At 41.2% G+C, this 22,451-nt stretch overlaps 1 protein-coding gene across 3 annotated transcripts in view; it reads left to right on the top strand.

Annotated features, from left to right (window-relative positions):
* The window catches only part of HMCN1 (hemicentin 1), a 414,195-nt gene that overhangs the window by 255,280 nt on the left and 136,464 nt on the right, over positions 1-22,451 (top strand). For all 3 annotated transcript variants that reach the window (XM_048482504.1, XM_048482503.1, XM_048482502.1), the window contains exons 26-33: positions 1,215-1,409; positions 1,694-1,824; positions 3,710-3,857; positions 5,229-5,355; positions 6,807-6,961; positions 16,951-17,229; positions 19,149-19,430; positions 20,760-20,868. In XM_048482504.1, the coding sequence (XP_048338461.1) occupies positions 1,215-1,409; positions 1,694-1,824; positions 3,710-3,857; positions 5,229-5,355; positions 6,807-6,961; positions 16,951-17,229; positions 19,149-19,430; positions 20,760-20,868 (1,426 nt within the window). The remainder of the gene's footprint in view (positions 1-1,214; positions 1,410-1,693; positions 1,825-3,709; positions 3,858-5,228; positions 5,356-6,806; positions 6,962-16,950; positions 17,230-19,148; positions 19,431-20,759; positions 20,869-22,451) is intronic.

The following is a 22,451-nucleotide window of genomic DNA, read 5'->3' as shown; positions in this document are numbered from 1 at the left end:
CTCAAATAAAATGTTATGTCCATTTTTGTTTAGGACATGTTCTGCTACTGCAGATTTTTCAGGATGGTTAAGCCGACAGTGTCTTTTGTGCTCCTTAATATGAGTCTGAATGCTGTGTTTTGTGGTTCCTATGTAGACCTTTCCACAGCTACAGGGTATGTGATAGACTCCTGCAGAAGTGTGGGGGTCTCTCTTGTCCTTTGCTGAGCGTAGCATCTGCTGTATTTTCCTGGCAGGTTTGAAGATGGTTTGTAGGATATGTATTTTCATCAGTTTCCCTATTTGATCTGTGATTCCTTTGCTGTCCTAATGGCCGTAATAAAATGGACTGAAACTGACTGACTGATCTGTGATTCCCTTGATGTGTGGTAGAAATATTTTTCCTGTGATGGGCTGTTTCTCCTCAGTCCTCTGGGTTTCTCTTGGTCTTAAAACTCTTCTGATTTCTGTTGTGGAGTAGCCATTAGCCTGCAGAGCCCAGTCTAGATTATTGATTTCATCAGAGAGGAGGTGAGGTTCACAAATTCATTTTGCACAATCTGTCAGAGTTTTGATTATACCCCTTTTTTGTTTTGGGTGGTGGTTGAAGTTTTTATGTAGTGTGTTGGTTTTCTGTATACTGTATGGCCCAATTGATGGTTGGGTCTGCGAAATACCAAGACATCTAAAAAAGTCAGTTTTCCTTCTTTTTCAGTTTCCATGGTAAATTGGATGTTTGGGTGGATGCTGTTAAGGTGGTCCAGAAAATTCAGCAGTTCCTCCTTGGCATGGCTCCAGATTGTAAAAGTGTAATCCACAAATCGGAACCAAATTGCGGGTTTCCTGGCTTGTTTCTCAAAATGTTCCATGTAAAATTGGCCATCACTGGGCTGAGGGGGTTTCCCATGGCCTTAGAGTGTTCTTTTATGGGTGGTAGTGGAGACTGGATTTGTGGAGCTGCTGAAGTGGAGCTTGGGGAGCCAGCCTGTCTCTAGGAATGACCAGTTCAGTCTGTCAGGCAAACTTAATAGACCTCAGTTCTAAAATTCACAAGAGCATTCTGCCAACTCAATCCACTGTTTTCTCAAAACACCTTTGCCACCTTTGCCACCGGTTCGTCTAGCCAGAGAATAATGAAGTATGTTGGAGGCTTCTGATGTTCTTCTTCAATGCTACCTTTCCTTGCTGAAGTTGCAGTGCAGGAGGTCATGTATAATGTCTGTCCTTCTCTATAGGTACCCCCAAACCTGTTATTAAGTGGTTTCATAACAAAAGGGAGCTGACAGGCAATGAACCCGGTATTTCAATCACAGAAGATGGAACGCTACTTGTTATTGCTTCTGTCACACCATATGACAACGGAGAGTATGTCTGCATTGCAGTCAATGAAGCCGGAAGCACAGAAAGGAATTATAACTTGAAAGTTCATGGTAAATAAACTTCTGACTTTCATTAATGCATCCAGAAAAGTGTGGGATATGTTATGGATACTTTTAGAAGATGCTCTGCAATTCTTTTCTTTTTGAAAAACAAATCTTTATTTCTTAATTAATGCCTGGAGTTTGGGTGTTGGCAGAATAAATTTTAGAAACGAAAAAGGTCCTTTATTCAGTGGTGGGGGAGCAAAGTCTTGAAGGATGGAGGATATTTTTAAAACCTAAAACAACCATTAAATGCGAGTTTTTGCATAAATATTTGGTGTATTTCCTTGTAGTGCCGCCTGAAATCAGGGATCAGGACCAGGTGACAAATGCATCCGTGACAATTAACCAGCCACTAAGTCTGTTCTGTGAGCTTTCTGGCACTCCTTTCCCCATCATCACTTGGTACAAAGATGATGTCCAGGTATGTACACAAGCGATCAGTTATTTTGAATTTAGAAAGTTTCAGGTAAGGCTCTGATTCCCCCGCTTCTGTTTGTTGAGTGTCCGATTATAGTGTCTCATTAAGATATAAGTAAAGGCCTGTGGTCTAAAATTGTGGGCGGTCTATGCAAGCCCCTGGCAAGAAATTAGACCTGCAGATTGTAAGCCTGTGGGGAAAATGTGTGTTTTTTTAAACCATACCGAGCAATAATAAGCACTTTGTCAATAATAAAGCATTTGATGAAGTGTTTAATCAGAATGGGCTTGAGGGAATAAAACTTTTCATGAGTTTTAACAACATGAATCTGTTGTGAGTTTGATGCATCAATGTCAGCTGCATTGACTAAGCTGCATAAACGATTTAACAAAACCTGAGCAGTGTCTTTTCTTTTCCCAAAAAGCCTTGGTGATAATATACTTTGTAATCCTGTGGCATTCCTAATTTATAAATGGTCACAATAGTGTTCAGCAATTTGATTGTTATATCCTGTACATGGTTTTTTTGGGGTGGGGTGGCGGGATTTATGGCTGGTAAGGGCCATTTGTATTTTTAGAAGAGACAATGTTAGCTTTCAGCATAATATATTGATCATAGCTTTTCTTAAATGTTGTTTGTAAACTTGGTATGTATTTGTGAAACATGCTAGCTGAATATCTTTTGGCAAAACACACGTGATGTTAGTGAGGTTTTTTAATGTTTGGTTTGGAGAGGCTGATGTTGATAATGGTGTGATTGTGATTTGTACATTATACTTCTGTTTGAGATGACTTAACAGTTTGCAACCTGTTGCTTATTTTGTCATACTCTGTTAAATGTAAGAATATATTCATTTTTCTTATATTCTTATTTGGACTCTTCTTCAGCTTCAGCTTCTGTTTCTTTTTCTGCTTTGGGTTAGTTGCCTGTTATTCCTCCTTTTTTGTTTGCAATTGTTTCCTTACCTGTTTCAACTACTGATCCTAATTTAGATGGCTCAGGCTAGCCTGATCTCATCAGATCTCAGAAGCTAAGCAGGTTAGGATCTGGTTAGTATGTGGATGGGAGACCACCAAGGAATACCAGGGTTGCTTTGCAGAGGATGTCTGAATGTCTCTTGCCTTGAAAACTCTACTTGGAGTCATCATAAGTTGACAGCAATTTACACCACCACAGTTCAGCAACTCAGATCACATTGGGCCCCTTCCACAAATGCAGAACGATGCACTTTCAATCCCCTTTCACAATGGTTTGCAAGTCGATTTTGCTATTTTGCACAGTAAAATCCAGCTGCAAAGTGCATTGGAAGTGGATTGAAAGTTCATTATTCTGTAAGTGTGGAAGGGGCCTTAGATTACTTTCAGATGGATCCCTGATTTCCCACTACAATGACCAGCTGTGTTGTGTTGCATAAAGAAGGCCCATCTTAAAGTTTCACAACCAAGTGCAACGATTGTCCTGGAAATGAAATCTAAGTACCGTATAATTTGCTGGTTGCCAGTGATTCCAGGGTCTGTTGACATTATAGGAGTGACTAAAGAAGTTGCAGAACTCAAATAACTTCTCCCCTATCACATGTGTCCTCGTCCTTGACAAAAACTAGCCCAGAAAACATCATACGAGGCATCATTCTTTCCCTTTCTGGTGTTGCAGGGAAAATCTATCCCATCAGCTCTGAAAGATCTTGATGGAAATTTCACTAATGGTAATGAAATTATTTAGCTCCTGCTGATGGTCCTAATTGCAGGCTATGCTTTATAACTTTCAGGAATCCATTGAAACGATGACTAGCCTAATTAGGTACAGGGAATTGAATGAGTTGAGTAAGTTATACAATTCAGATGCTGTGTTTGGTGGAGGTTGACAGTTATTTTTGGATCCACTTCAGGTTGTGGAGAGTAGCACTCTGCAGATTCTGAACAATGGGAAGCTGTTGAAACTTCTTAAAGCTACTACAGATGATGCTGGCCAATATTCGTGCAAAGCCACTAACGTAGCAGGGAGCACAGAGAAATTCTTCTCTGTTGATGTGCGAGGTTGGTACTGTGGTATTTAAAGAAGATACTCAATACATGAACAGACACTGAATGAGATCATTGGTCTATAGAGGTCAGTACTGCCTATTCTAATTGGCAGCAGCAAGGTAATGTAAAGGGGCTATCTTTTGAAAAGACTAACTTCTCCAACAGCCTCAGTCTAGGTGAGCAGAAGAAATTGCTTGGAATTTGAGGCTCATCTGCACTTTCACTCTGGCTGTTACCTAGAGATGTTTGAAACTGTTTGTAATAATGTCCATTGTTGATATACTGCTATAGAATACTGGAAGCACTTCACATACATTATAATACGTAATCCTTACAACAGCCCAGTATGAGAAGCTGATGACTTTAAAAAACAAAACAAAAATAACAATAAGGAGTCTTTGCGATAGTAATATAAAAATAGTGATATTAAAAATTAAAGGGCTTTAAAAAAACCCTGCAATCTTGTGACCGACTTGGAGCAACCCAGAAGTGTGGCCAGGCAAGCTGCACAACAAGCAGTGGGGCATATCCTTGCTTGTAAACAGAGAAACGTGAGGAGACCCCGCTGTGGGGCAAAGAGCCTTGAGGAAAGCACTCCATGCATAATGGGCTCTAGTCTCTTTAGCCATGATACTGTTTCTCACTGCAGAAACTACTTCTGGATCTCTTCCACCCAGTCAAGTATGAACTGTATAATGAAGAAGTCCTATCCAGAAGTGTATTCAGTGGTAAGAAACAAACAAATAGGTGGATGCCTTCACACATATGTACATTTACAAGGATCAGTCATCCCTCTGGAACCTTTCTGTTGAAAGGGTTGCATTCTACTCCACAATGTACATTAATTTTAAAGTATGTCCTTTGTTGACTGATGTGGGTTTTCCAGGCTGTGTGCCTGTGGTCTGGTAGTTTTTGCTGCTAATGTTTTGGCCGCATCTGTGGCTGGCATCTTCAGAGGCATGTCACAGTAAAATGTGTTTCTCTCTGGAGAAAAAGAAGAGAAAAACATCTTACTGGAGAGAAGCCTATCTTACTGTGACATGCCTCTGAAGATGCCAACCACAGATGTGGGCAAAACATTAAGAACAAAAACAACACAGCCTGGAAACCCACAACAGTCGGTTGATTCTGGCCGTGAAAGCATTCGACATTACATATTCATTCATTCATTCATTCATTCATTCATTCATTCATTCATTCATTCATTCATTCATTCATTCATTCATTGTTTAATTTTATATACCGCCCTATCCCCGAAGGGCGGTGTACAACAGAATTAAATCATAATACAACTAAACACAATCAAAACTAAACAATTAAAACTTAAAACATATGGCCTTTATGTTTAATTATTGATTCTCACTGTTGCTGTTTTTCATCTAGTCCCCCCCACTATACAGGATGCTGGTACATCCAGTGAAGTTTCTGTCATCCTCAACCAAGATGCCACTCTAGAATGTAAAGTTAGTGGTTTGCCCTTTCCCATGATCCAATGGTTCAAAGATGGCAAGTAAGTACCATTTCTTAGAGTCTTTTACTGTAATTATGAAATGGAAGAGGAAGAAATTGTTGTTTTAATTTGATTCAATATCCCGCCCTCCCCAGTCTTAGCCTTGTATATTATGCCAAGGAATGTACAGTGGTGGTTTGGTTGTGCAAGATGCACTAAGAATGGGTTTAAAGGAGAAACATTTGTAGAATGTTTAATGGGTTCAATGGAGAAATGGGTTTAAAGGAGAAACATCTCTGTCACATAGTCAAGCTCTTACAGAATTTCTGTAAAAGAACACAAGTTCCACATCCATTTTTCAGTTGCCACACATGTGCTGGTTTTTGCATTAGCATGACATACCATCTGCTAAGGCTAAAGATTTTTATCTTCCCCTGTTGTAAAATCATAGCAAAACCTGTGTAGTGTACTGTAGATCAAATTAGTCCCAAATTCAGCATAGGGTGAAACAAGGGTTTGTGCAAACCAAGGTGACGCATTATTCCCATGTGCCTGAAGCCAGCTTTAGATTTCATTTCCATCATTTCAGACATACAGTCACTTTCAGGAGTGCAGTCGTTTTCAGGCATCAAATACAGTCAGCTTGAATGACAGTAGTCAGAAGTCTTCTATGAAGGTTCTAATGAAATTAATAAGAGTTGCGCAAGAGCTCTGGAACTTGAACAGAAGATATTCTCAAGGGATTAACCTACTGTTCCATTTGTTAGACAGAATGCTGAAGTACAAGGAATGGTTTTTCCAGATGCCTATAGCTCCAATCCATCACAGCCTACGGCAGGACTGATATATTGTTTCTCTGAACTGCTCATCTTCCAGGAAAGCCCATTAAGGGAATGATATTTGGCAGTACAAATGTTAGTTGGACAACAAAAAATGAGTATATAAATAGTTTTAGACAAATAGCATTGGCATTTAGCAACAAACTGGTGACCAGTCAAAGTAGATATGTCCGGTGTGGTAACTGTAACTTGGAAATATGTGCAGTATGAAGTCTGTTGGTAGCTAGTTTTCAATGTTTATCAAATAGCTTGGCACCACCCAAGGACAAGTTGCATACAGGCTTGTGTTATACAGCTTCTTTGTAACTGAATACATTCTGTAAAAATCTGCTTCTCCTAATTTTATACATATGTCTACATAACGAGATTTAACTCGATTTTGCTCAAAGTTCTCTGAGGACTGTAGTGCCATAAAGCGCAGCTATAAAAGCTGAGTTTTGAAGAAACCTCATTTTGTTATTTCTATGGTAGATTTAAATTCGAATTCTTCAATATGAGAAGAAATGCAGGATAAAATAATTGAATAAAGTGTTTATTATCCAGGGGAAAATATCAATATGCACATTTTCATGCCATATTTGCTAATAAGAGCAGCTTCATGCAAATTAAAAGGTGACAGCATAGAGAAAAGGTTAAGATGCAATGCCATAGTCCTTTTTTTTTCCTTTGCAGGCCTCTTTTCTTAGGTGATCCTAATATTGAGATTATGGAGAAAGGCCAGATCTTACGTATCAATAGTGCTCGGAGAATTGACAAGGGACGTTATCAATGTAGCGCAACCAATTCTGCTGGCAAGCAGATGAAAGAACTCAAACTCATCATCCAGGGTGAGTGACGGGCAATCCAGTTGTAAATTGTGAATGCAGGAGCATGACCAGTGACACTAGCTGAAATTCTTTGCTCACTTAGCAGAGGCAAAGCATGCATAGAAAAGATGAAACTCCAAGATATGTAGAGCATAGTGTTTGAACAGGAATCTGTAACATTCCAGCTGTAGCCCGGCAACCATGGAGCAGTATGTCAGTAATGCTTCAATAGAAACAAGAACTGAAATCCATCCCCAGGCAGGCACACCGACCCTGACATCAACCTGCCACAGCTGACATGCAAAACACAACATGGGGAGGAGGGAATTATGGGAATAGCCTTGGTAGGGGGGGACTGTGATGTAAATAGCAAACACCTTTGGTGGGATAGGAGCTCAGGAGAAATTGGTTGCAACCATGTTTTCTTTTGCCTGGGGTAGACACACATTGCAACTCCAACCCATATGCCTACACTGCTCACTTAGTGGAGGCAACCCAACTGAATGCCCAAGACCTCTCTCACACAAGGTTCTGGTGAAGAGACTATATTTGTTTCTAGACAAAGGAGATGCAGGTGCTCGGGTAGCAAAGAGGTAACACATAGGCACACATTCACAGAAAGCAATGCTATTACAAAGCAACACTTGCAAAGAAAAAACCTCTGAAATTGACGAAGAAACCTGAAACTGACAGAAGCAGATTATTGAACTCCCCCCCCCCAAAAAAAAAACAAAGAGAAGGCAAGGAAAAAAAAGGTAAAAATCAGAAAAAAGTGGCTCCAAATATTCCTGAAAATGCCAAATATTTCCAGGATTTTTCAGAACCTTTTTTGGTGGTTTCCTGAAAAATACTGAGCATATTTGGGAGAGCCGAATATACCTGAAAAATATTGATAAGGTATTTTTCAGGTATATTTTTGGTTTGGTTTCACCTGAATACAAACCCCTAGTGTTTTGTACATAGTTTTGAATCTATGGAAAATCAAGATAAGGCAGTACTGATGTTGACAATGTCCAGTGGGGCAGCAATAACAAGTTACTGTTCCTAAATCTTCCTCCTTTGCTATTTGAAACTTCCTTCGCTGCTTTTAAAAATATTTTTCCTTCTTAACTGTCTCTGCTGCTGTACCTAGAATTACATTCACATTTAATTATTTTTAATCCATTTGCATTAGAGATGTACATTTTGCAGAAATTTTGAAGCTACTAGAAAAAAACAGTTTCATCCTATGCTAATTTAGCACATGTATCTTATTTTTGCCATCTGAGAAGCAGAAAATAAGTTGGAGGTAGAAAACAACATTCTATAGTACATAAAAGAATGGAAACACTCTCATATAATCACAATCATTAAAACTACCATCATTTTTTGATATAAAGATAAACTTTATAAAATTGGAAACATAAAATTCTTCAATAATTGGAATTAGATTGGAAATTTAATTTGTATACCACCCTCCCCCGAAGGGATCAGGGTGTGAACAACATCATAGTAATACATCAACATCATAACAATACATAGTAATACAATACATCATAACAATACATGATAATACAATATGATAAACTAATCATGGTCTCACAAAATAACAATTTCAAATCCTTAACAGGATTTCTACCAGATTAACAAATATTAACATTCCCGTCTCAGATTAACAGAAGCATAAATCTCATCAACATAATAACATTTGATAACCAAACATATTAACACTTCATAATATGACAATATATAAGAACAGAACATCACAACACAACATTACAACATCTATAGTAATAAACAGCATCTTATAACAAATCCCTATAAGAACATCAGAAGTATTATTAGCAATCATGTAATAATGTAACATAGTTACATAATAATCACATAATAATACTATAATCACCATACAACATAATATAAAATAAAAACCATACAAGAACAGGAATAATCAAAATTAACCTAATCATTAAAATTAATCTGATAATTACATAGTAAAACAGTTGACGACTTCCTATCAGATTATATATTCCAAAAACACATTATCGCACATGAGACTAAAAGACAATCCTACCTATGCTACCGATACTACAAATTCACTACTACATCTATATATATAAAAAGCAAACAGTGACTTTGTTAGTCACTCCCTAATGCCAAAACGGCTGGACGGATTGCCCCCAAATGTTCACATGATGTTCCTCCCTGTTGCGGGCAGGTAATCGGACCTTCAAATCGCCGAAAGTCCATACCTGAGCCAGGTAAAACGTCTTTTTCCTGGCACACCAGGCCATGAAGCTGGCTGTGTTTAACTTCCACCCTTAGAATGTTCGTGCAGCCTGTCTGTCTGTGGCCTGAGGGCTTAGTCTGAGGGCTTAGAATGTTCGTGCAGATGGGCAGAGATGAGCAGTGAAAACAGTAAATAGGTAATACTGTTAGGTAATACGAGTGGAAGTGAAACACATACACACTTTGCCGTGTGAGACGTCAGGTGGGGTTCCCCCCCCTCACAGGCAGGTAACTTTCACTTTCTGTGCCTCGTGGGGGCGAACCAACACTACCGGCTCTGCTTCTTTTGCACATGGCCCTTTAAGAACCCAGGGAGCTGGCCTCGATCTGAGCGCCTCACCACCCTGCCTCTGCTGCCTGACTGGGATAGCCTCCTTGCCCCAGTTCTGCCTTACCCAAGCCAGGACTGTGCGTTTCAACCAGCCTCATGGACAGCGGGATTCGCACTGGACAGTTCCGTCGTGGAATGGAAAGGGTTACCTTATACTAAAAACACAAGTCACTACCATATAACAATGTGAATTGAAAAGGGAAAGAGGGATTCCATTTGACCACCCCAAAAGGCTATGCTGTGGATCATTGGACCTGCATGGACATCTGTGTGGGGTGCGGACTGTGATGAGAAGGACAATTGCCACAGCAACGCATGGCTGGGCCCCGCTAGTATATACTAACTTAGCCAAAAAAAGGTCTAATTGTCATCATCATAACAGAAGGATTCAACAATCAGGCTAAACTCTGTAATAACAACCCACTGAAGGAACACAATAAGCCCTGAGTTAACTGTAACAACAAGTCCCAAGTTAACTACAACAAACCCAATTTCTTGAAAAAACAACAGTGGGAAGCAATGTTCATCGAATGCTGAAAGTAGGCAGTCTCACGTTTTGTTAGGGAGCTGCCGCTACCGCGGCCGCCATGTTCTTACACAGCATGCCCTACTCCCATGTCTGAGGGAGAGAGTCTCCAAAATTTCCTGGGGGCCACTGCCACCAGCCTCCGTCACCTTTGCTGCTATGTCTCGAACCTTGCCTGGTGGACCCCTCACATCGCATGGGGGGCCCTGCCACGAACTCCCATCATCATCCAGGCATCTCCCAGGTCAGGATAGATGTAATCCACCTTGGTGCGCTCGGGAATGTCTCCACCCAAATCCATTAAGGCCAGCATTGTCTGGTAACTGCAGGCGGACGTCGCCGTCACCAGGGGGTCCCTGCCACCGACCTCCCTCAAGCAGGCATTGAGGGATCTCTGCCACTGGCCCCCTTTGCCTGGTGTCTCCAAAGATCCACTCAAAAGCTCCCGGACTGAAAACCACGTTGCCTGAATCGCCGTTTACAGGAGCAGAAGCAGAATGTGTTATCATTGAGCACATTATCACATATTAATTGTTGCCAAAATTATTTACATTTAAACAAAAGACATTTTTTGAAAATATGTTGCATTTATCTACAGCATACGTAGGTATTTACATTATTTAGTACTGTAGAATGTCGTGCATAAAAATCTACTACACATTTTGAGCAAACCCATGTCATAAAAAGCACTTCACTGATCGCAAAAGGAAAATAAATATTTGAAGGAATATTTTTTCCAGTGCTTTCCTAAATCTGCCAAGTTTTCTTTGGAAACGTAAAAAAAGTAATCATTAAAAAATGTTTTAATTTTTTGTCTGGGCATTTTTTATGGGATAGGATTTTACATCTCTAATTGCTCTAGTATTACCATAATGTAATTAGGTGGCCCTGATGTAAAAAGCAGCAGGGATGAACTTTTTGCAAGCAGAAGCCACGCACAGTGCAGGAACGAAGTCCTACGTCTGGGACAACAGTATTACACTTGTGTGGGAATAGTGCCTCCATATGACCTGTTATCGCCCTCAATCACAGATGAGCTATTTATCACATGGTTCAGTTCAGTGCATCTTGGACTTGACATCCTTATGCAAATGTTATGCCCGCACATATACAACCAGTTAGGAGAGCAGGAAGGCTTGACTTTAACCTCATTTCCCCTCCATGGATGGGTTGTTGTCAACCTAAAGGTTCAGTGTTTAAGCTAATATACAAGGAATTTTTAGCGAAAGTGGTAGTGAACTCTTTAAGAAGCTGTTAAAAGATACTCAGTGAAAGCCAGATTGGCAAGATCATTTTTTTAAATTAAGCTAATTTTCTCTGGATCATATTTTGCTTGAAAACAAAGCTTCTCCTTACTTCTGTCATTAATGACAACATAAGGGGGATTCTGTATATCTTCACACATACAAGCTAGGAGAAACTGCAGGATGCACCGTTGTAAGAATGGCTTGAGGAAGGAAGGTTGGCAGAAAAACAAAGCCAAGATTTATGTAGGGGTTGTGATTTTTGTCTAGCCTTGATAGAAGCCAGAAAGAAGAGCTTGAATCTCATAAAAGTAGTTAAAACAGGAGACCTGTGATGGGCTGCCAGAATACTTAAGAAGAGGTCATTAAAGATCTTGGACATCAGTGATTCCTTGGAGTGGGGAGGGAAAAGTGCAGATGGGAGGCTGAATACGAAAAATCTTTAGGGAGAAGGAGTGTATGCATTGCAGGCTGACCACATGCTCTTGAGCTACATAACAAAGTAGATGAGACGAGGTCAGCTTGGATGGGGTGGTATATTTAATTAGTTTTTCAGGCCCCTGAATATAGTCAGTTCAGACAGTGGGTGTGAGAGACAGACAACAGAAGAATCTTAATCTACTATTGTCTGTCCTTTAAAAGGAAAATTCAGAATTTCCATTGGTGGTGTGAGTGAGCATTCATATTGCTACCAACTTTGCTGACACAGTTGTAATTGAAGGCATGTGTTTAAATGACTGGCTTTGTGCAAGTGGATGCTACTGCTATCCCTGCGGCTGGTTTCACACCATTCTGAGTATTTATAAAATTGTCTGCCAGAATAATATGTGAGTAAGATCTCCCAAAAGCTAAATATTATTTGCCCTTAATGTATGCATGCTTCCAAAATGCTATATTGGGGCAGGATACATGTTTCTGGACGAGCATGCACATGATGTCAGCCATGCTGGGTCTAGTGCAGTGGTGGCGAGCCTATGGCACGGGTGCCAGAGGTGGCACTCAGAGCCCTTTCTGTGGGCACATGTGCACAGAAAATCACCCCCCACACACACACACATCTAGGCTAGCCTGGGCACGATCCTTTACCTGGGAGTAAGCTCAGTTGCTGGCAATGGGGCTTGCTTCTGAGTAAACCCTCCTAGGGTCATGATTCACCCATGATTCACCCATTAACAATCAGCACCGCTTGTAAGATGAAATCGATCAGAGAGAAAGTGAATCACCAGGATACAAGTAAGTTAAATAAATTTAAAAGATGTCAGTTAATAAATCATGACTAGAGACATTGTCGTCTTTCTGTAGCAGCCCCTAGCCTGTAGAACAACTTTCCTGAATCTATCAGGAAAGCCCTCAACTTTATCATTTTTCGGAGACCTAGAAAAGATGAATTTTTCACAGTTTCTTATGAATGAACAGATAACTTGAATCAGTTACAAGAAGAAGAACTTGGATTTATACCCTCCTTTTCTCCTGTAAGGAGACTCAAAGGGGCTTACAAATTCCAAGAGGTGCAGGGAGCTGAGTCCAGTCTGAGAGTCAGGTTTCAGCCTCAGAAGTCCAGTCCGAGGGTCAGTATCACTACGTCCGAACAAGTGTTGCAGTCTGTGAACCTGCTTGATATAGGCTCTTCCAGAATGTTAGGCTTCATCAGTGGTGTGATTCAGCAGGTTCGCACCACTTCGGCAGAACCGGTTGTTAAAATGGTGTGTGTATGAAACCAGTTCTTTAATTATTTGAATCCTACCACCGGAACCGGTTGTTAAATTATTTGAATCCCACTACTGGGCTTCATCCTGTAAAGACACTGCTTCCCCCTGCCGCAGAAGGTGCCTTCTTTGAGCTAGCAGGTGCATGCATCTTCATTTAACACGCAACAACTCCCTCTGTCTCTGCCTTTGCTGACATGTGGGCTCAGGTGAGCTTGAGTCTCTGCAGCTGGAGCAGGGCACAGCCTGTTTCTACTTCTGGCTCTGAATTTTGACTTGGCTGTTGTTCACCCTGTAAAGCCTGCAGGGGCCCTGGCTGCTCCAAACTCAGCTCTCGTTGGTTCCCAACCTGGTCTGGGCTTACTGGGCTCTGCTCATCCCCAGAAGACTCATCGCTCGCCAGGGTCCATGACAAGGAGCTTACAAATCTGGTTGCATGTCTGCTGTTACTTTATTAGAAGAAGAGTTTGGATTTATAACACCTCTGACCATTCCACTTTCTTTCCTGCAAGGAGATTCAAAGGGGTATACAAACGTCTTTCCCTTCAGATAGGCCGTTTCTGCACAGCACAATTACACTGGGATAGATCCAGGATCGTATATTTTATTCTGGTTTCTGCCTCCACATGGCTCCCTGGTTCTTCCTAGATTAGGCTGAGTAAGAGTAACTGGCCCAAAGTCATCCAGCAAACTTCATGGTAGTGTGGGGATTCCCAGATCAAAGTCCAGTAATCTAAGGATGACATCACATTGGCTTGCTGTCTTAGTACAGGGATGAAAAACAGCACTGCGATGAAAGACATCCTAAGTATAGATAGTGTGCTGTATTTTGTGGTTGAAAAACAAACAGGAGTTCAGAAACTTCTGCTTGAACATTAATTAAATAGATAGGAGGATTTGTATGTACAGAGGGTCAAGTAAAGATAGGAAATCTATGATCCTCCCTAGCATTTTGCGGTAACTAACGGCAAAAGATACTGCTAGGCAACACAACTATTAATGTACTTGATCTGTGCACTCAAACAATACACATCATATGTAGCTTAGGTACCTGAATTGGGGGGATTTGCCTGCAGCAGTTTTATTTAAGCTCCTCTAAACAGCGGCTTCTTCTGTATTTCTTTCACTTCTCCTTTAATATTTTTATGTACTGTTTTGAATGATGATATATTGGAAAGTGTTGGCATGTTGAGATATCCAGGCTACATTTAGCAGCATAGAACATATGGAAACATGTACCATTGCTTTCAACAACAGTCAAACCAGTGACTGAGTGTTGCAGTGACTGAGTGAATGAGTGAGTGAGGTGGATCAGGGGGTTGTTTGCAATGTCTTTCATAAGCATCTGCAAACGATTACTTTGTGTTGGTTGTTGTTGGCTAGAAATTAAACTGCTGCCTCCAGTGTGGAGGGAATTATTTTAGGTTTCAAGGCATGTTGAAATCAACAGGGTGTTGAAGTGATGTTTGTGATTCTCAGAATATAAGATGGATCTCTTGAAGAAGTCATAGGGAGTTTGGTGGCCCCAAATCACACTGCATAGCTTAACTATCTCTCTTCCTTTTGCCCAAGATGAAATGCACAGATCTTTGTCTCTGTTTGACCCATATTATGCTTGGACACTTCATCAAGCATGTTTGGACAGGTGGCATGTGAGAAACTCTGTTCTAAGGTCCTGTGAAGGGTTGAAGCCAAACAACCTTTCTGCTAGTGGAAAAGGGGGTCCCCTTTTGATCTCCAAAACAGTTATGTTGAGGAACATGGGACCTGCATGGACAAAAGTTCTGAAATAAATGAGTTGTATTCAATTTGCACATACACTTATAAATGCAATTGCACATTAAGGACAGTGGGTCTTCTAGGGCTATAAAGCATTTATGTTTCAGTAGGAGACCTTATGATTGATACTTATCAGCCCCTTCCAGTATGGGCTAATACTGGTAGGGGAAGAATCTCTTATATCTCCAGTTAGTTAATTGATTACACTTTATCAGCCCCTTCCAGTATGGCCAATTGGCCATGCTGGCAGGGGCTGATGGGAATTGTAGTCCATAACATCTGGAGTGCCAAAGGTTCGCCATCACTGGTTTATGCCATTAATACAGTTACTCAAGCATTCTGTCGAAACTGAAACCAAATTAAGATGTCCTTTCCATCTGTGAACTTGGGCAAAATAGTTATCTCTGTTGTATCAACACTCTATCCATAAATCAAAACGTGGGACAATAATATTGTAAAAACACACCAGTGAGGCTGAGATGTTTGAAGCACTAAAAACGTGTGACAGATCACTACCTCCTGTGGGCATAATGGTAGGGAGGAGGGTGGGTGAAACGCCATCTGACGCTGTACGGTTCTGGGTTTTATTGCTGCTAATCAGTTTTTTGTTATGTTTTTAAGCTGCCCTGAGCCCCTAGTGGTAAGGCGGTTTAAAAATTAAATAGATAGATAGACAGACAGACAGACAGACAGACAGACAGACAGACAGACAGACAGATAGATAGATAGCCTTAATTCACAGTCTCCTGATGTGCCTAAACCATGCTTCAGTGTTCAGTTGAAGATCTGTTTCAGTTCCTGAAGTGACTGTAAAATAAGGAATTTTGAAAAACCTTTTTACTTGTAGCCTTTACTGGTAGTCTTCTGGGCAGTAGTTTTCACTGGACTGGAGGCAGAGTTGCTTGAGCATGATCTTGGGTTAATGACGTCCTTTAGAAACTAGGCTACAGAAACAACAGATACTATGTGGTAAATCTGTTCCTTCATCACTGAATAGTGTGCATGTCCACACACACGTATACACAAAGTTCCTCTAAAGGAAGGAATAGATTGTAAAGACTAAAGATTCCTGTCTGAATTTCTATGGGCAGGGATTCCCCCTCCCCACTGGAAAACATTCCGATATGCAGCGTGGCCCGGAATTCTTGAAATGGTGTGGTCCAGGAACAATTTCAGCATGTGGTCTGAGGTTTGTATCCATGGTTCTTGATTGCTGGTGCATACTTCTACACCTTTCACCTGAAGGCTAGTGTATCTGATTTACAAATACTTTTATAGTGGAGGATTTTGATGCAAGTTCCAATGTGGGAGGATAATCATCTCTTCGCTGTAAGGGCATGATACAATACAAGATACAGTCAAACATTTATTTTCTTTGGAAGTATGGATTTTTTTTAAAAGGCTTAACCAGTTTGGGACTTGTGTAGAATAAAAGCAGGAAGAGAAAGGAAACACTTGGGAAATTCCCCTCCAATCTAAATCTCCTGGACCAGATACTATAAAGTCTTAGGGGTGTTGACAGCCAAATCTCTTCATCTGGTTCTCTGCCTTCTTGTTCCAGTTCTAACTGGGATTTGACATTCTTGTGGCAATAAGGGTGCTCAGCCTGCACCATACCCATTCTGGTTGTTTTTGAACATTTATAAACTGATGTTTTGGGGCATACCTGGGGAGTCTTTTTCCCTACTCTCCAGGTATGCTGAGATTGTGAAAAATCATTTGAGCTGCATGTAAGTCCCTTTTTTGACCTTCGCAATAAGTACTCAACCATAAAGTTAGAGGCTGAGGGACCTTGAAGAATTTCAGGGTGTGTTTTGTAAATCCTGGCTTCAGGATTCTATTCATTCTCAGAACCTGAACAGGCTATTTTCCCTGCCCTTTTCTTTTTCCTTTAACTGAAACTCAGCTGCTGTCAACATTCGTTCCTCCGGGAGCATGTTCAATTTATCAGGATACATTTAGAGCTTAGAAAATGATAGTTTTCTGCATGTTGGAGAAATCACCCAAATGTGTAGACCCCCTGACCTTTCTGTGGGTGGTCCAGTTGTGTTGCTTTTATACTTGGAGAGTGGTGGAGGCAACTATTTTACTATCTGAAGGAGTGAAGGTGCCTGTGCTGATTTGCATCTTGATTTTTTCTTTTGCTTTTGTGCCAATAGTTCCACCTGCTATTAAAGGAGGAAATATTACCACAGAGGTCTCAACGTTGTTAAACAGTGCAATCAAGCTGGAGTGTGAGACAAGGGGAATCCCAGGTCCTACCATAACATGGTATAAAGATGGACGTCTGATTACCTCCAGCCCAGAAGCCCTTTATCTGGAAAGGGGCCAATTCCTTCAGATCCCTCGTGCTCAAGTCTCTGATTCTGCAAAGTACACATGCCAAGCTACAAACATAGCTGGGACGGCTGAAAAAACATTTCAAGTGGATGTTTATGGTATACAGATATTAGATATAATACGCTTTGAAGGGGGACACTGTCGTTCTCATTTTTCTTAATCTGTTTCTTTTGCTATTTGTGGTGCTGTGAAACAGTCAGAAAGCTGGAATGTGCAACATGACAGCTACTGGACTAGCACAAGTGACCCTTTTGCTTCTCAGTTTCTTCACTCTTTGACCTGTTATTTTCTGCTCAAGGCTTTTAGGAAGTTTATACATAACCTGACTTGACTAATATGTAGAAATTAAATGAGTAGTAAATTTGTCTCAGCCATATAGCTTCTGAGGTGATTTTCTAGCTTCTAGAATGCCCAAGTTACAGAAGCAGATGTTGCCATCTTTTAAATGAATAGAGCACTTGCTTGGCCTGTGGTGGGAATCTTCTCCCTCCTTTCACAGAACTATGATTGGTTTCTTTGGATGGGAAAACTGTGGTGGCTAAATATTTACATTTGCGGAAAAGACATGCCCATTCTTGTGTGGAGTATGCTGTCAGCTCTGATTTGGGAAATACTTAGAGATCTGGGGTGTGGGAATGGGGTGGAACCTGAGGAGGGCATGGTTAGGGGAGGAGAGGGTCTTCAGTGGGGTATAATGTCATAGAGCCCACCTTCCAAAGTGGTTGTTTTCTTCAGGTGAACTGGTCAGCTGCAATCCCAGGAAATTTTCAGTCATCACCTGGAGGTTGGCAATCCTATATATTACAAGGGCTGGGGGGAGGGGAAACAAAGTACACAAAATTTCTGCATCCTGGGTTGCTTTGACGAACCAAGAACTCAGACAGTACACTGTTCTCACTTTGCTCTCATATTGTGAGAGCATGGAAATAACACAGTGTCTAGGGTTGCCTCTCTAGACTGGAAAATTCATGGTGATTTGGGAATGTAGTTTGGGAAGATAAAATTTGGGGGAAAGGAGGGAGCTCAGCAGGGCTGTGATGCCGTACAGTCCATCCCCTGAATGGGAAACCAATCTCCAGGGAAACCAATCTCTGTAGTTTGGAGATCTGTTTATTTTATAATTATTTATTATTTATTACATTACATTTATACCCCGCCTTTTTCTGGAAGACTCAAGGCGATTTACAATATAATTCCAGGGGAACTCCAGCCCCCACCTAACAGAGTCTGTATGGTCTGGGCAGATAGCTTACCTCTTGGCTTTAGCGAAAGTTAAAATCCCCTTTAGGAATCCACAATTGATCACTTTAAATCCAAATACAAATACAAAACCTTTAATGGCATATAAAGAGTGGTAAAATACAGATTATGTTAAAACCAATTGACTAAAATTTACACAAAGGTTTCACTCTTGATCCAAGTGCCTTTGTTAAAAACCTGGCAACTGATTCAGTAGTGTGGGGATGATGGTCACTAAGCAGGTGTGAAACTATTTCCTTGTCTGATCTCACTGAAAATTTCTTCAAGATGGCCTCGAGAAAAAGCAACCGATAGACTGCCAAATCTTTGCAATGAAGGAGCACGTGTTCAGTTGTTTCGGGTAGGCCCGCTGCACAGGAACAAGTCCTGTTCTCCTGTGGGATGCCATGATATCTGCCTCTTGTTTGGCCAGTCGGTAACACATTTAGCCGAGCAAGCATAAAATATCTGCGGAGATGTGGATTGATTAAATTACTCCACTTTAAATCCTTCAGCAAGAAATAACTTTGATTCTTAGAGAGGATGTTTCTCTTAAGCCCCCCTTCCTGAATACACATTGTTCATCTTTTGCTAAGGAGCTCAGGGCTATGTGCATGGTTACCCTGCATTTTATTGGCACTGTGAGGTAGGTTATGCTTTGAGAGTGGCTGGCCCAAGTCTACTGAGTAAGCTTTAGAGCAGAGGGAGGATTTGGACATATTTTCTGGCCTAGATTGAATTGTTCACAGAACACTTCTTTCTGTTTCTTTTCCTCAAGTTCCTCCAGTCATCGAAGGTGACTCTGAAACGACCCACGGCAAACAAGTTGTTGCTGGCAGTTCGCTGGTTTTGGAATGTAATGCTGCTGGTAACCCTCCTCCTCTGCTTACCTGGTTAAAAGATGGTGTTCCTGTGAAAACAAGTGACAATCTCCATATTGTGTCTGGAGGAAGGAAGCTGGAGATCTTGAATGCTGGAGAGGCTGATCATGGGCAGTATGTGTGTGTGGCTACCAGCATAGCAGGAGAAAAGGAGATCAAGTATGATGTGGAAATCCTAGGTGTGTAATAAGCATTGAATTTAAGTTGTGCTTTCTGTTTAGCTTGTTCCCAAATTTTTATTTCCATAAGCAAGATTTGGTTTAGTCTCTACATAATTTCTCTTGTCTCAATCTGTATTAAGTCTGTAATAAAGTGGGAAGGTTGTGGGGAGGGGGGCAGAAACATGGCTGTGAGTGATTTCACCAACATCACTGTGTCGCTTCTGAGTACAACCCAGAAGTGACAGTGGGAATCTCTGGAAAACCATAGAGTTTCTGGTGATTCTTGGAACTAACCACTGTCACTTCTGGGTTGTACCTGGAAGTGATGTACCAGAGGAGAGGATGCCAGTGAGTTTTACAAATATTTTTCTTCCACCACTACAGGTGATCTCTGGCAACTTTAGTAATGGACTATTCCTCAAATTTTGTATGTATATGCATGTTAGTATCATCGGGTGACAGTGGACTCTACTGGTCATTTGGGTCTGCTCTTTCTGTAAAGTTCCCTTGCTTACATCATCGTGAGCTAAACTCACTTGCAGAGTTGTAAAGATGCTGAACCTAGTTTGCTCAGTCTGACAGCAGAGTGTAGCAGAAGAGTTGATGCTGTTTTGAAACTAGTGTACATGTTTATGATCTTGTATCGCCTGTCCAGCTTGTACATGTGTTTGTCATTATAGGTACTGTACAGGGATTTTCATTTTATTTAATAAAACAGCAATTGAAACCATTACATTTTTATCATTACTTAGGCTGAGGCCTCTAGCATCTGCAATGCGGTGACATCTTTTCTGGTATGCACTGGAAGTGATGTTATGGCACGGATGACAACCATGGGGATGCTCTGGTATTTGGGCAACACTCTATGGTAGAAGTCGCGGCGTAAGTTTACTGCCAGTAAGTTTCCCTGCTGGCTGACTGAACAATGCTGGGGTAGGGGTGCTAAACTGGGGAATCCTACACTACCAGCTGAGATCTGGCAACCCTAACTGAATCAGGTCATGGATTTATCAACATAAGTATGGTCAACTCTGATTGGCCTCTGCCAGTGGTGGGATTCAAATAATTTAACAACCAGTTTCTGGTTGTTAAATAATTTAATAATTTAACAAATGTTAAATAATTTAACAAATGTTTGTTAACAAGCACCATTTTAACAACCGGTTCTGTTGAAGTGGTGCAAACCTGCTGAATCCCACCAATGGCCTCAGCCTTCCAGAGTCTCAGGCAGAGGTCATTCACTTAATCTTTTACCAGAATCTTTTAGCTGGAGATGCCTGGAATTGAACCTGGGGACTTCTGCATGCAAAGCACTGATTGTGGTCCCTGTTTTGACTTTCTGACTAGTGCCACCAAGTGTGGAAGGAGGAAATGAATCTTCAGACTATATTGTGATTCTTCACAGCCCTTTGGAGTTGGACTGTCCAGCAACAGGAACACCTTTGCCAGTAATCACGTAAGGAACAGAAAGGCAATTTAAAATATGCATAAATTGGCCTGAGAGTTGACTGAAATATCCGGTTCCAGTGCAATTTGAACAGTTATATGACATTGAGTATTTAGGCGTAAGATAATTATGACTTTGGATGCATCTTCAAGTGAGCTACAGATACGGTAACAGCCTTATCTTTACCAGACAGCAAATATGTCAGATGATAGTTGTGTGAATATGTTGGAAAATGTGAGATGAAAAAGGAAATCTTATAAGAGAATATAACTCACAGCTGAATCAAAACGATAAAAGTTTTGGTCTTTGCCTTTCCCCATGGGCAGATTCTCTGTTCAATTGAACTATCTGAGAATCTGGCAAATAATTCGATGAGGGGTAAGACATTATGTCTGGCCAAGAAGAAAAGTTTTTGAAAAGTATGAATAGTTAAGAATTTAAAATAATCTGGAAGAATTGGAAAAAGTGGAGTTCTCATTCCACAGAAAGAGGCTGCACATTTCCTTTTGGCATCACTTCATAGTATGAGGTGGTACCTTCATTCTAAATCTGCAACTATCTTACTCATAACTGAGGAGAGGTCTGGATAGGGGATCTGAAAGCTTGAAAGACTTTCATTTACTGTGTCCAAGAAGACACAAATGGTTCAAGCTCAGTCCATTTTTTAAAAAATCAGGAAGAAAAGCCAGGTCTTGTAAGAGAAACCAGAATTTCTCTAAAGCTTTCTATGACAAGGAGATGGAACCAAGAACAGCCTGTCAACATAAATTGGAATTTGAAACACATTAACAGCCCAGTCCAGAGGTGGAGGGAGCTAAAGCAATTCCTGGAGGTGGAGGGGAGCTGTGTTGGTGGATTGGTCCTTGCTGGGGCACCTACCCCAGCAGAGGGGCAAATATGCTGAGCGCCACATCAGTGCTGCTTGACCCCCACCAGCCCTGCCAGCAAAGCAGGAGTGTTCCAGAGTTGGCCTCCACCCTGGCATTGCCTCCACTAACACCGCAGTCCAGGGCTCAGACTTACGCCACCCTGTTCCCGAGCACAAGGAATAAATTGCCCTCCAGAATGATAAAAGAATCTCATAATGACAGCTGAATGTACTTTAGTAGGCTAAAGGAGATAGAAACAATAAAATTTCCACTTATTGGACGAGGCAAAATGAAATCCTAAGTGGTTGAAATTTGACACTTGCTCAGTCAGTAAATATACTTTGACTAAAAATAACAGGACATGATAAGATCTTATTCATCCCCCTTTATCTCAAGATCTCAAGATGATGTTGTGGAGTGCTCCGTGGGCTGGCTCAGCACCAGGCCTGTCTGCTGTCCCCCCCATCTCTTCTAAGCAGTCTTGGCTTGTCCAGTGGCCCAGTTTGGGCCTTCGTGGAGCGCCACCCTCAATCTCTGGTCATGCCCAGTCCTTTAATTGGTGGGCCTCAGCAGGTGCCTCCCAGCATTTGCTTCCCCTCTGGCCTGAACTGGGGTTGGAACCGAGCCTGGATCTGGGCTATCCTTACCTGTTCTTGTCCTCTTCACCTCTCTAATCGCTCTGCTTATTTCTTCTTTCACTTTGTTTCTTTCTCTTTATCTCCC

Source organism: Sphaerodactylus townsendi, unplaced genomic scaffold (assembly GCF_021028975.2).
Source record: "Sphaerodactylus townsendi isolate TG3544 unplaced genomic scaffold, MPM_Stown_v2.3 scaffold_18, whole genome shotgun sequence".
NCBI classification, from domain to species: domain Eukaryota; kingdom Metazoa; phylum Chordata; class Lepidosauria; order Squamata; family Sphaerodactylidae; genus Sphaerodactylus; species Sphaerodactylus townsendi.
The sequence above is the reverse complement of the archived record's forward strand: the minus strand, read 5'-3'. Positions and strand labels throughout refer to the sequence as shown.